Source organism: Tachyglossus aculeatus, chromosome 17, assembly GCF_015852505.1.
Source record: "Tachyglossus aculeatus isolate mTacAcu1 chromosome 17, mTacAcu1.pri, whole genome shotgun sequence".
NCBI classification, from domain to species: Eukaryota; Metazoa; Chordata; class Mammalia; order Monotremata; family Tachyglossidae; genus Tachyglossus; species Tachyglossus aculeatus.
The window spans coordinates 47069101-47083929 of record NC_052082.1 but is presented as its reverse complement, the minus strand read 5'-3'; the positions used below and the strand labels follow the sequence as shown (position 1 = coordinate 47083929).

At 48.7% G+C, this 14829-nt stretch overlaps 1 protein-coding gene across 2 annotated transcripts; it reads right to left on the bottom strand.

Annotated features, from left to right (window-relative positions):
* Positions 1-4522: 4522 nt before the first annotated feature.
* MRPS23 (mitochondrial ribosomal protein S23) lies at positions 4523-14503 on the bottom strand. 2 transcript variants are annotated; one of them, XM_038759044.1, is made up of 5 exons: positions 14398-14503; positions 9187-9357; positions 7152-7229; positions 5121-5247; positions 4523-4919 (listed from the first exon to the last, which is right to left on the bottom strand). In XM_038759044.1, the coding sequence occupies exons 1-5, from the start codon at positions 14439-14441 to the stop codon at positions 4773-4775; spliced, it is 567 nt and encodes a 188-aa protein (XP_038614972.1). In that variant the 5' UTR covers positions 14442-14503; the 3' UTR covers positions 4523-4772. The 2 variants fall into 2 exon arrangements, with proteins under 2 accessions (XP_038614972.1, XP_038614973.1); XM_038759045.1 differs by lacking the exon at positions 14398-14503 and adding an exon at positions 10026-10059.
* Between the last annotated feature and the right edge of the window lie 326 nt (positions 14504-14829).

Sequence of the window (14829 nt, the reverse complement as noted above, 5' to 3'; positions counted from 1 at the left end):
TTTCATCTGGAAAATGGGGATTAAGACTGTGAGCCCCACGTGGGACAACCTGATCACCTTGTAACCTCACCAGCGCTTAGAACGTGTTTTGCACATAGTAAGCGTTTAATAAATGCCATCATTATTATTATTATTAATAACCCAGGTCACCTGACCCCTGGTCCTGTGCTCTTTTCATTAGGCCATGCTACTTAAGGAGAGGTTGACTTTTTGTCTGAATTATATCAAAAGAGGGTCCCAGATTCATCAGATTACAGAGCTTGTATTCCCCCATTTTGCTTTAGTTGCATAAACCTAACTTCAATCAACATGCCAAAGTCATTCAGTGCTTCCTTTTCTGGAGGTATAAAAGCCTTGGGTGGGTGTGGTTCGGTGTGCAGGAAAAGGAGTTGAGGAAAGCTTCCCCTTCCTCTAATTCCGAGGTCCCCAACCAGCCTTTGTAAATTCCCCTCACCGAGGGAACAATGGGGAAAACAAGGCAGTCAGAGCCCCCGAAGGCCAGGAGTAACCAGGTGGCCCCTAGCAGGATGCCAGCTACCCTACTGAGAGACTTCCAAGGAGACACCATGCCAGTTTCCTGATCTTTGGAGACTCAGGACTATTTCAGTACTTGGCGATTGACTGACTGTTGTTAAACGAGCAATCTCTTTCCTCTAATGACCCAGCACCTACTTTATGGGAAAATTGAAACCAACAGGTGTGATCTCCCTAAAATCTCCCCTGGCCCATCTTCAACTCTTCCATCTTTCCCAGTAGTATCTCAAGAGATCTCCCGCCTCCTCCCAAAATCCACCCCCTCCACCTGTGTCTCTGATCCCATAACTTTGTACATTATCAAAATACTTGCCTCCTCCCTTCTTCCCTCCCTAACCATCTTCACCTGTTCACTCTCCAGTGACTTATTCCCCACTGCTTTCAAACTTGCTCATGTCTCCCCTATACTAAAAAAAAGACCCTTCCTTGACCCCTTGGTTCCCTTCAGTTATCATCCCCATCTCCCCCCTACCACTCCTTTCCAAACCCCTTGAGTTAAAATAATAATAACGATGGCATTTATTAAGTGCTTACTATGTGCACTGTTCTAAGCACTGGGGAGGTTACAAGGTGATCAGGTTGTCCCACGAGGGGCTCACAGTCTGAATCCCCATTTTACAGATGAGGTAACTGAGGCCCAGGGAAGTTAAGTGACTTGCCCAAAGTCACACAGCTGACAATTGGCGGAGCTGGGATTTGAACCCATGACCTCTGACTCCAAAGCCCGTGTTCTTTCCACTGATCCACGCTGCTTCTCATTATCTACACCCACTGCCTCCACTTCCTCTCCTCCAATTCTCTCCGGTACCCACTCCAGTCTGGCTTCTGCCCCCTTCACTCCACAGAAATTGCCCTGTCAAAAAATCCCAATGATCTCAATCAATCGTACCAACTGAGCATTTAAAGTGCGCAGAGCACACTGTACACTTGGTAACGTACAACACAACAATATATCAGACACATTCCCTGTCTCCTGATCCTGTGGTCTTTCCACAAGGCCATGCTGCTTAAGGAGCTTACAATCTCCTTTGCCAATTCAACAGCCTCTACTCCATCGTAATCCTCCTCGAACTCTCAGCTGCCTTTGATACTATCGACCATCCCCTTCTCCTGGAAACGTTTTCCAACCTTGGCTTCACTGACACTGTCTTCTCCTAGTTCTCTTCCTATCTCTCTGGCCACTCATTCTCAGTCTCTTTCGCTGGCTCCTCTTCTGCCTGTGGCCCACAGGGCTCAGTTCTGGGTCCCATTCTCCATCTCCATCCACTCCTTAGGAGAGCTCATTGGCTCTCACGGCTTCATCTCCATGTGATGATTCCCAAATCTACATCTCCAGGCCTGATCTCCCTCCTCTGCAGTCTCACATTCCCTCCTGCCTTAAGGACATCTCTACTTGGACGTCCTAACCTCAAACTTAAGATTTCTACAACAGAACTCCTCATATTCGCACCCAAACTTAGTTGTCCCCATGACTTTCCCATTACTGTATATAGCACCACCCTCCCTGTATCATTCATTCATTCAATAGTATTTATTGAGCACTTACTGTGTGCAGAGCACTGTACTAAGCGCTTGGGAAGGACAAGTTGGCAACATATAGAGACGGTCCCTACCCAACAACGGACTCACATTACCTTGGCGTTATCCTTGACTCATCTTTCTCATTCATTCCACATATTCAATCTGTCAACAAATCCTGTCAGTTCAACCTTCACACCACCACAAATACGCACCCTTTCCTCTCTATCCAGACTGCCACCACTTTAATCTAAGCCCTTCGCCTATCCCACCTTGACTACTATATCATCCTTGATGCTGACCCCCCCGCCTCCTGTCTCTCCCCACTCCAGTCCATACTTCAACTCCGTTGCCGGGTCATTTTTCTACAAAAATGTTCAGTCCACATTTCCCCACTCCTTAGGAACGTCCAGTGGCTACGCATTCACCTCCGCATCAAACAGAAACTCCTAAGCACTCAATCACCTTCTTCCCTTCTACTTTACCTCCCTGATTTTCCTTCGCTCCTCTAACGCCAATGTACTTATCAATCAATTGTATTTATTGAGCGCTTACTGTGTGCAGAGCACTGTACTAAGCGCTTGGGATGTACAAGTTGGCAACATATAGAGATGGCCCCTACCCAACAGTGGGCTCACAGTCTAGAAGGGGGAGACAGAGAACAAAACCAAACATACTAACAAAATAAAATAGAATAGATATGTACAAGTAAAATAGAGTAATAAATACGTACAAACACATACATACTTACTGTGCCTCCATCTCGTCTACCTTGCCGCGGACTCCTTGCCCACATCCTGCTTTTGACCTGAAACTTTCTCCCGCTTCATATCGGACAAGACGACCACTCTCCCGGCCTTCAAAGCCTTATTAAAAGCTCATCTCCTCCAAGAAGCCTTCCCTGACTAAGCCCTCACTTCTTTTCCCGCTCCCTTCTGCATTACCCTTGCATGGGGATTTGCTCCCTTTATTCACCCCTCCCTCAGCTCCGCAGCACTTGGGTATATATCCATAACTTCCTTTTTTATATGCCTCCCACTCGCTGCGGGCAGGGAACGTATCTATCAACTCAAGTTATACTGTACTCTCCCAAGGGCTTAGTACAGTGCTCTGCACACAGTAAGCATTCAATAAATACAATAGACGGGTGAAAAACAATGACATCTTTATGTTTCTATTTGGCTCCCTCTTTCCGACTCTGAGTTCAAATGTAATAACCGGGTCATCTACATTCTTGGGAACTGCCTCGGATTTGGCGATAGGCCATGCCTGGTGGGCACATGTTGCACTTCCTGCCTAGCGACTGAACAAATTCCATTCCTTTCCCTCCTTCACATCCTCCTCGGGGAGGGGAGGTTTATGGGGACTAGCAAGGGCAGCAGGCACGTCAGGGTGTCTTCATTTGTTTCTCATGAAGCTGATAAGCAGGCAGCTCTGAGGAACAGTCATGAGTGTGAGCGCCTCTTTGCTACAAATATCCACTTGAGAAGGTTAATCAAAATAACATGATACTTGTTAAATGCTTATTACGTGTCAAGCACTGTGCTAAACAGCGGGGTAGATACAAGACAACCAGGTCGTATACAGTGCCTGTCCCACATGGGACTCACAGTCAAAGTGCATTTCCTCCTTTTAAATTGAAAAATGCAATCAACCCTTGGCCCGACTGGAAATGCTACAGTTAAAATCACTCTGGCATAGAACCTCCCTTCTGTGTAACATGCGCTGTTTCTACCTCCTGCTCGTTTATTCTTTATTTTTTTTTCTTAAATGGTATTCGTTAAGAGGTTTACTACATGCCAGGTACCGTACTGAGCACCGGGGTAGATACGAGCTAATCAGACTGGACACAGTCCACGACCCATAGGAGGGTCACGGTCTTAATCCCCATTTACAGATGAAGTAACAGGCGCAGAAAAGCTAAATGACCGGCCCCAAGGTCACAGAGCAGACAAGTGGCAGAGCCAGGATTAAAACGCAGGTCTTCTGACTCCGAGGCCTGTGCCCTTTTCACTGGGCCAAATGCTTCTCATTCCCACCCTCTTGGCTGTCGGCCATCCAGCGGGCTTCCAGAAACGATGTCAAAATTCAAATTTCAGCTGAATGCTTGGCCCCCGGCCCTGACCACCCTTTGGCGGCTGGGAGGTGCTTAGTCTTGTCCTCCCCCTTCAGTAATTGTGCCGATCGCTTTGTTGGCTCCGTTATCTTGCAAAGCATATGCGTGTAGCAGTTTGGTCTTTCACTGTGGAGAAGGTCAACAGCTCTAAAGCAAAAGCTGCAGCCAGGATCATCACAGGACAAAAATAAATCAGCTGGGGGAACAGGCTTAATCCGCCCAAGCAATTGTTTGACAGATAAGGAGCTGAGGGAACGATCGCACGCAGCAAAGTGTATCCAGCCCACATAATATCACGCCTAAAGCCAATCAAGAGACCCATTTAAAACATGAAATGCATTTTGAAACATGATCTGCGGTGCGTTTATCTGATGAGTGAGTGACGAACAAATTCTTTATTTAATATAAAAAAAAATTACATAATTTTCTCCAGAACTAGCGTTCTGGATTTCACGACAGCTCAGAACAGGGTAAAACACAAGTGTCAGTTCTTAAAGGGGGAGCATTTATGCATCTCAACAGTTCTTACAACTAGCACAACTCGCATCTACTCGGCACAGTTGTGGAGACGCCAGGAGCCCTGGGTGGGTGAATCTACAGTCGATCAGTGGGGAGGGAGATTTTTCTGTTGCTCTTCAGTGGATTCCAAAAGTTGCTCCTGCTGGGCCCCTTGCTGACTCTGGCTCTCGTCCAATAAGGCTTTGAGACTGAGGTTTGTAAGCATGGGTTTCTGGGCAGCCTTTTGACCTCCCTGTTACAGAGACAGAGCATCACACGTAAGGCGGTCACCCGGACTGGGGGAATTGCAATCGAATCTTCTGCAGGCGGGTACACGTGTGGAAGGAAACTGAACGACTGCAGCAGGGAAAGCCTGAAGTGACGAGGGAAAAGGGGTGCAGAGGGGGAGAGGCTGAGGAAGGGGTCTCAGGCAGACCAACCCCAGGGCACTTACGCCGGCTGCTCCGTCTTTTCTCCGTAGAGTGATGCCTTCCGCCAGTAAAGCCTTCCCCGTTTCTCCAAATAATTTGTCTTCATCGGTTTCTCCCAGGCTCTGCAATTCTGTGTACTTTTCGACAAACCTGCAATCCCAAGCCCATATAAGTACGGCCCGCCTTGTCCAGCTGAGGGTCTGTGTGTTTCCAGCAGCGTTTTTTTTTTTTCCAGTTCATGACAACGCCAACCCTTTTCTCTCCTCAACGACAGCCCTGCATGCACACTAAATGAGCTTTTCACCCCTAGGGTAGATCCCACACTGCTCCCCATCACTGGCCAATTTGCCCTTTTTTAAGGCCATTAGCAGTAGGAAGACTAATAATGGTATTTCCTGAGCAAAACGCACTGAGCTCAGCGCTTGGGAGGTACAACAGAAGCACAAGAGAGGAGACGCAAGCGTGGCCTAGCTGAAAGAGCACGGGCCTTGGAGTCGGAGGACCTGGGTTCTAATCCCAACTTCGGCACTTGACTGCTGTGTATCTGAGTGCAAGTTGCAACTTCTCTGGGCCTCAGTTTCCTCTTCTGTAAAGTGGGAATGAAATACCTGTTCACTCCTAATTAAGTGTGCGAGGCCCATGTGGGATAAGGGCTTTGTCCAACCTGATTATTTTCTATCTACCCCAGAATTCAGTAGTGTTTGCCACAGAGCAAGCACTTTCATTCGTTCATTCATTTAATCGTATTTATTGAGCGCTGACTGTGTGCAGAGCACTGTACTAAGCACTTGGGAAGTACAAGTCGGCAACATATAGAGACGGTCCCTACCCAACAGGGGGCTCACAGTCTAGAAGGGGGAGACAGACAACAAAACATGTAGACACTTAATACTACAAGACATGTTCCCTGCCCATGAAGATTTTACATTCTAATGGAGGCAGGCAGAGAAATGTTCATGAAAGAGGTTTCAGGAAGATGACCTGAGTAATGGCACAGAGGATGGACTGAACGGGTGCGGGGGAGAGGCTGGAGGCAGGGAGAAGTGTCAGGCGTAAATCTCACCTGAATCTACACAGCTGGGCGGAGATGATATGCACGTCAGTGTGATTTTATCTTGCAGCCAACGCTCATGTTTCTGGAGTCCCACACCACCAACCCCACCACAAAGAGATTGCTATAACAGCTTTTCCAGCTGATGGAAAGAGAAAGTGGATAGAGCTCGGGCCTCGGAGTCAGAAGGCCCTGGGTTCTAATCCCAGCTCTGCCACTTGTCTGCTGTGTGACCTCGGGCAAGTCAGTCAGTCACTCAATCGTATTTATTGAGCACTTACTGTGGGCAGAGCAAGTGCTTGGGAGAGTACAATAAAACAAACATGTCCCACCCACAACGAGCCTAGAGTCTAGAAGGGGAGAGAGACATTAATATAGATAAATTACAGATCTGTATGTAAGTGCTATATGTATGTGTAAGTATGTGCTGTATGTAAGTGTAAGTGCTATGGGGCCGGGCCAAGTCACTTAACTTCTCTGGGCCTTAGTTACCTCATCTGTAAAATGGATATTAAGAACGTGAGCCCCTTGTGGGACATGAACTGTGTCCAACCTGATTAGCTTGTATATACCCCAGTGCTTAGTACAGTGTCTGGCACATATTAAGCACTTAACTATTACCATTAATAAAAAAAAAAAAAGAAGCATTGCAGGCCTGCCTAGCCACAGGCCTTGCCCCCACCCCCTAAGGGCCTCAGGACAAATCTTAGGGGTCAGGCAGGCTTGCAAAGCCGCAAGAGGGGCAACTCCAGCCACAGCTGGCAATTAGGTAACATAAAGGAGGACATCCTCTTACAGAAAGAAACACCTACCTACACACACCCTCAATCTAAACCTTTTCAACCCCTTCATGCTGAAAGGCAACGACAAATTAATAACTGATCAATCCTCCTTAACATTGAGGGCTAACAAGACAAACTTGGTGTGGTAAAGAAGCATGTGCATTTGGCAAATTCTTTTCCAACTGCTGTTAGTCAGACTTGGCCATACACAATCCTCCTACCTTTGGCTGGTAGATTTGAAGTTTGAGTTGAACAGTTCAAAGGCTCTCGGACCAGAGCCGTAGGCAGAATAAAATTTCCTGGAGGATAAAAAGAACACAGTGTAAGTCTCCATCTGTTGGCCAGGCCCGGTAGCTAAGAGAACAGAATCAACTGAGCAGTGCAAACGTTCAGGCCAGTTGCCTAACATGAAAAGGATGAAAGATGAAAAATGTTAGAGGATTTTAGAGGCCCACGTCATCCCCCGGGCCTGGAATGCCCTCCCTCTGTCCATCCGCCAAGCTAGCTCTCTTCCTCCCTTCAAGGCCCTGCTGAGAGCTCACCTCCTCCAGAAGGCCTTCCCAGACTGAGCCCCTTCCTTCCTCTCCCCCTCGTCCCCCTCTCCATTCCCATCTTACCTCCTTCCCTTCCCCACAGCACCTGTATATATGTATATATGTTTGTACATATTTATTACTCTATTTATTTATTTATTTTACTTGTACATAGCTATTCTATTTATTTTGTTAGTATGTTTGGCTTTGTTCTCTGTCTCCCCCTTTTAGACTGTGAGCTCACTGTTGGGTAGGGACTGTCTCTATATGTTGCCAATTTGTACTTCCCAAGCGCTTAGTACAGTGCTCTGCACATAGTAAGCGCTCAATACGATTGATGATGATGATTTTGCTCGCATATCACACTTAGTGGTGTTTTGTTTATGAATCACCTTGGCTGGGGAGCAGGAAGGAGAATGTGCAATAATCTTCCCCACTTGGTACCTTCCCCAACCCATGATTCTCCACCAAAAATTCATTCATTGAATCATATTTATTGAGCGCTTACTAAGCGCTTCGGAAGTACGAGTAGGCAACATATAGAGACGGTCCCTACCCAACAACAGGCTCACAGTCTAGAAGGGGGGAGACAGACAACAAAACAAAACATGCAGACAGGTGACAAAACATGTGGGCAGGTGACAAAAATGCTCCTTCCCTGATGCTCCTCCACCACCCAAAATGCTCTCAGAGGCATAAAATGCCCAGACACCTCCTTGCAAAACTAGATAGATCTGGGCTGTATTGGATTGGCACTGAGTCCCCAGTGGATGCTGGCTACAAGGAGCATTTCATTTTGAGCCAAAGCCTGGTATGACTGCTCGAGGGCCAATGAATTAAAAGATGAGCCTGGACTGAGCTGCCAGGGGAGCCCTGCTGTCTGTTCCCCCCAAAACGAGTCACAGACTCCTTCCTCTTCAGTCTGCCCCTGGAATGCCATCCTCCAGGGCTGGTACTGGGGCAGGATGGGCTGAGCCCCAGCCCCAAATCATGTCCTGGTGTGCTAAGGACAAATGAAATTCCATCCAGAAAGTGCTTTGAGTTCTGCGGAAGAGCAGCGTGATTTCAAAGTGTGGTCACTTTTACTTAAATGTCTTCTAAGTTACATCTGGGCATCGGTAGCAATTACGTGTCTGCAGCTCCCTTTAGATTATAAGCTCGTTATGGGCAGGGAGCTTGACTGCTACTTCTGTTGTACCGTACTCTCCCAGGTGATTAGTACAGTGCTCTGCACATAGTAAGTACCCAGTAAATATGATTGATTGCAATGGTTTACAACAGGCAGATCTCAGCACTGAGCTCTCCAGAGGAAATGACTGTATTGTGATTAAAACCCCTTGGCTTTCAAGAGAACGGGCTTTTGCTGTGGGATCCTTGGTAGGAACTGGAGAATTCAAGAAAGTTGACTTTACTTGCTACAGTTGCCCCCCACCCAATGTTCATTTAGACATTTCAAGCTGCTCCAATGCCACTGGAGGAAAAGGCAGTGCTCATTCTGGAGGCCACCGGGCTAGCTGCTCACCTCTAACTCCTGCTTCCGGGGCTTCCATCACTCTCAAACTGAATGTGTGGTTTCTCCCTTTAGACCCTCAAGTCCTTCTCCAGGAAAATCTCCAATTCTGCCTCTCCAACCGAAAGCTGGGCTGTTGCTACCTTAGCCACCCCTTCCGGGGGTCCAACCAACTCCACCCCATAAACCCAGTCTGGCCGGTGCGTTACTCACGCTCGGATTCGATCTTCTTGGTACAGGACCTCAGGGACCAGGGCCTTGGCCTTGCCGTAGCGCTGGCGGACCCTCCGGAAAACCGGCTCTCTCAAGGGGGGGAAGGCGGCGTACACGTCATACCAAAGGGGCTTCTCTGTCATCACACCGGCACGGAGCAGGTCCCGTGTCCTGAGGGAGGTAGGAAACTACGTCAACCTGACATTCCCCTTTCAAGGCCACCCGAGGGATCGAACTGGGCTGAGAAAGCCAGCGCTGGGAGACAGAGTCTTCCTTCTACACTCTTCCATCTCCCACTTTGCCCACCAGGAACTTCCCCTCAGCCGGGGAAGGGGAGGGGAAAGCAGACATGAAGCGGCTAGAGGAAACAGTATGAGCCTGGGAAGCAGAGGAACTGAGTTCTAATCCCGGCTCTGCCACTTGTCTGCTTGGGCAGGTCACAACTTCCCTGGACCCCAGTTACCTCATCTGTAAAATAATAATAATGATGGTATTTGTTAAGTGCTATGTGCCAAGCACTGTGGCAGACAGAGGCAAATTGGGTTGGACATCATCATCATCATCAATCGTATTTATTGAGCGCTATGTGCAGAGCACTGTACTAAGCGCTTGGGAAGTACAAATTGGCAACATATAGAGACAGTCCCTACCCAACATTGGGCTCACAGTCTAAAAGGGGGAGACAGAGAACAAAACCAAACATACTAACAAAATAAAATAAATAGAATAGATATGTACGAGTAAAATAAATAAATAGTCCCTGTCCCAAATGGGGCTAGCAGTCTCAGTCCCATTTTACAGATGAGGGAGCTGAGGCGCAGAGAAGTGAAGTGGCTTCCCCAAGGTCACACAGCAGACAGGTGGCAGTCAGAATTAGAAGCCATGACCTTCAGACTCTCAGGTCTGTGCTCTATCCATGCCGTGCTGCTTCTATAGCCCTATCTAGGATGTCCAAACTAGTTATGTTTTAAATACCCTGGGGTTAAGTACTTTACATGGAACATAGTAAGTACTTAAACACCATTTAAAAAAAAAAAAAAGACTGGAGGAAGGGACCAGGGAGAAATTGGGGGAGGAAAGAAGACGGAGGTTATAATAATAATGATGGCATTTGCTAAGCACTTACTATGTGCAGAGCACTGTTCTAAGCGGTGCGGGGGGGATACTGTGACTGTGAGCCCACTGTTGGGTAGGGACTGTCTCTATATGTTGCCAATTTGTACTTCCCAAGCGCTTAGTACAGTGCTCTGCACATAGTAAGCGCTCAATAAATACGATTGATGATGATGATGGTGATACAAGGTGACCACGTTGTCCCACGTGGGGCTCAGTCTTAATCCCCATTTTACAGATGAGGTAACTGAGGCTCAGAGAAGTTAAGTGACTTGCCCAAGGTCACACAGCAGACACGTGGCGGAGGCGGGATTCGAACCCTTGATCGCTGACTCCAAAGCCCACGCTCTTCCCACCGAGCCACGCTGTTTCTCTAAGCACCTGCCCCAGGTGTAAGTGGCCCCCCATCCCAGGGCAGAGATGCCACGCAGAGGTCTGTGGTCACCCCCGGAACCCTAAAAGGTCCCACAGGGGAGGAAGGAGTGAGAAGCAGAAGCAGTGTGGCCTAATGGCTAGAGCACGGGCCAGGGACTCGGAGAACCTGGGTTCTAGTACCGGCTCGGCCCCTTGTCTGCTGTGTGACCTCGGGTGAGTCACTTAATTCTCGAGTCACTCAGTCTGAGTGGGAAGAGCTCGGATTTGGGAATCGGGGGACGTGGGTTCTAATCCCGCCTCCGCCGCTTGTCTGCTGTGGGACCTTGGCCAAGTCACCTTCCCTTCTTTGGGCCTCAGTTCCCTCCTCTGGCCAATGGGGATGAAGACTGGGAGCCCACTGTTGGGTAGGGACCGTCTCTATATGTTGCCAATTTGTACTTCCCAAGCGCTTAGTATAGTGCTCTGCACATAGTAAGCGCTCAATAAATACGATTGATGATGATGATGATGATGACTGTGAGCCCCACGTGGGGCAACCTGATCACCTTGTATCTACCCCAGGTCTTAGAATAGGGCTTGGCACAGAGTAAAGCGCTTAACGAATGCCATTATTATTTTAAAGCAGCGTGGCTTAATGGAAAGAGCACGGGCTTGGGAGTCAGAGGTCATGGGTTCTAATCCCTGCTCTGCCACTTGTCAGCTGTGTGACTTTGGGCAAGTCACTTAACTTCTCTGGGCTTCAGTTACCTCGTCTGTAAAATGGGGATGAAGACTGTGAGCCCCATGGGGGACAGCCTAATCACCTTGTATCCGCCCCAGCGCTTAGAACAGTGCTTTGCACAGAGGAAGCGCTTAACAAATGCCATCATTATTATTATTATTCTCTGTGCCTCAGTTATCTCATCTGTAAAATGGGGATGAAGACTGTGAGTCCCATGTGGGACAACCTAATCACCTTGTATCTGCCCCAGCAGTTAGAACAGTGCTTTGCACATAGTAAGCGCTTAATAAATGTCATTATTATCATTACTATTATTATTATGAAAATCCCCATTTTCCAGATGAGGTAACTGAGGCACACAGAACAATAATAATGATGGTATTCGTTAAGCACTTACCATGTGCAAAGCACTGTTCTAAGTGCTGGGGAGGCTACAAGGCTATGAGAGGCAGCATGGCTTAGTGGAAAGAGCCCAGGCTTTGGAGTCAGAGGTCGTGGGTTCAAATCCTGGCTCCACCAATTGTCAGCTGTGTGACTTTGGGCAAGTCACAACTTCTCTGGGCTTCAGTTACCTCATCTGGAAAATGGGGATTAGGACTGTGAGCCCGCTGTGGGACAACCCGATCACCTTGTAATCTCCCCAGTGCTTAGTACAGTGCTTTGCACATAGTAAATGCTTGATAAATACCATCATTATTATTATTAATTCCCATTTTCCAGATGAAGTAGACTGTGAGCCCACTGTTGGGTAGGGACCGTCTCTATATGTTGCCAACTTGTACTTCCCAAGCGCTTAGTACAGTGCTCTGCACACAGTAAGCGCTCAATAAATACGATTGATTGATTGATTGCGGCACAGAGAATAATAATAATGATGGTATTTGTTCTTTCATTCATTCAATCGTATTTACTGAGCGCTTACTGTGTGCAGAGCACTGTACTAAGCGCTTGGGAAGGACAAGTTGGCAACATATAGAGCTGATCCCTACCCAACAGTGGGCTCACAGTCTAGAAAGGAGAGACAGAGAACAAAACATATTAACAAAATAAAATAAATAGAATAAATATGTACAAATAAAATAGAGTAATAAATGTGTGCATAGTGCACTGCACAAAGTAAGCGCTCAATAAATATGACTGAATGAATATATACATATATACAGGTACAAACAAATATCCAAACAAATGCATTTCCGCTTGAGTTCTTTACAAGCACTGTTCTAAGCGCTGCAGGGGATACAAGGTGATCAGGTTGTCCCTACCCAACAGTGGGCTCACAGTCTACCTCATCTGGAAAATGGGGATTAATAATAATAATGATGGCATTTATCAAGCATTTACTATGTGCAAAGCACCGTACTAAGCACTGGGGAGATTACAAGGTGATCGGGTTGTCCCACGGGGGGCTCACAGGCCTAATCCCCATTTTCCAGATGAGGTCACTGAGGCCCAGAGAAGTGACTTGCCCAAAGTCACACGGCTGACAATTGGCGGAGCAGGGATTTGAACCCATGACCTCTGACTCCCAAGCCCGGGCTGTTTCCACTGAGCCACGCTGGGAAGGTTACAAGGTGATGAGGTTGTCCCACAGGGGGGCTCACAGTCTTCATCCCCACTTTCCAGACGAGGTCACTGAGGCCCAGAGAAGTGACTTGCCCAAAGTCACACAGCTGACAATTGGCGGAGGGGCATTTGAACCCATGACCTGTGAATCCCAAGCCCGGGCTCTTTCCCCTGAGCCACAATGGGAAGGTTACAAGGTGATCAGGTTGTCCCAGGGGGGGGGGGCCTCACAGTCTTCACCCCCATTTTCCAGATGAGGTCACTGAGGCCCAGAGAAGTGACTTGCCCAAAGTCACACGGCTGACAATTGGCGGAGCGGGATTTGAACCCATGACCTCTGACTCCCAAGCCCGGGCTGTTTCCACTGAGCCACGCTGGGAAGGTTACAAGGTGATGAGGTTGTCCCACGGGGGGGGGGGCCTCACAGTCTTCATCCCCATTCTCCAGACGAAGTCACTGAGGCCCAGAGAAGTGACTTGCCCAAAGTCACACGGCTGACAATTGGCGGAGCGGCATTTGAACCCATGACCTGTGACTCCCAAGCCCGGGCTGTTTCCACTGAGCCACAATGGGAGGGTTACAAGGTGATGAGGTTGTCCCACGGGCGGGGGGGGGGTGGGGGTGGGGGCTCACAGTCTTCATCCCCATTTTCCAGATGAAGTCACTGAGGCCCAGAGAAGTGACTTGCCCAAAGTCACACGGCTGACAATTGGCGGTGGCGGGATTTGAACCCATGACCTGTGATTCCCAAGCCCGGGCTGTTTCCACTGAACCACAATGGGTAGGTTACAAGGTGATGAGGTTGTCCCACGGTGGGGGGGCTCACAATCTTCATCCCCATTTTCCAGATGAGGTCACTGAGGCCCAGAGAAGTGACTTGCCCAAAGTCACACGGCTGACAATTGGCGGAGGCGGGATTTGAACCCATGACCTCTGACTCCCAAAGCCCGGGCTCTTTCCACTGAGCCACAATGGGGAGGTTACAAGGTGATGAGGTTGTCCCACGGTGGGGGGGGGCTCACAGTCTTCATCCCCATTTTCCAGATGAGGTCAATCAATCAATCAACTGTATTTATTGAGCGCTTACTTGTGTGCAGAGCACTGTACTAAGCGCTTGGGAAGTACAAGTTGGCAACACATAGAGACAGTCCCTACCCAACAGCGGGCTCACAGTCTTGAAGGGGGAGACAGAGAACAAAACCAAACATATTAACAAAATAGAACAAACATATTAACAAAATAAAATAAATAGAATAGATATGTACGAGTAAAATAAATAAATAGAGTAATAATAGAGGTCACTGAGGCCCAGAGAAGTGACTTGCCCAAAGTCACCCAGCTGTCAATTGGCAGAGTCGGGATTTGAACCCATGACCTGTGACTTCCAAGCCCGGGCTGTTTCCACAGTGCTTCTCTGAGGAGAGGGGCAGCCGCCATACCGGGTGAAGACGCTGCCGACGGTCTCCAGCCTGCTGCCCGCCATGGCAACCCCTCAGGAAGGCCCAGGGTGAGCAACACCGGAAGTAGGCCCGGCGTGGACCGGAAGTGGGCCCGGCGAGGACCGGAAGTGGGCCGCAGCGCCCATCAGCCTCAGGCGAAGAGCTGGGGCCGCCAGGCCAGAGGAGCGGAAAGCCGAGCCGGCAGGCCGGCAAGGAGGCACGAGGAGCTGCGTCATCCTCCAGGCGCGAGCAGTCGATGCCCGAGCGGCGCGCGCACGGAGCCGTTTCCCGCCTTTCCTCCGGCCCCCCTGAGGTGGGGGAGAGAGAGGGCGGTCGATCTGCGCATGCGCTCGCAACGGTTGACCTTACCCTCACGCAGGCCTAGCGATCATTCATTCATTCAATCAATCATTCATTCAATCAATAATTCAT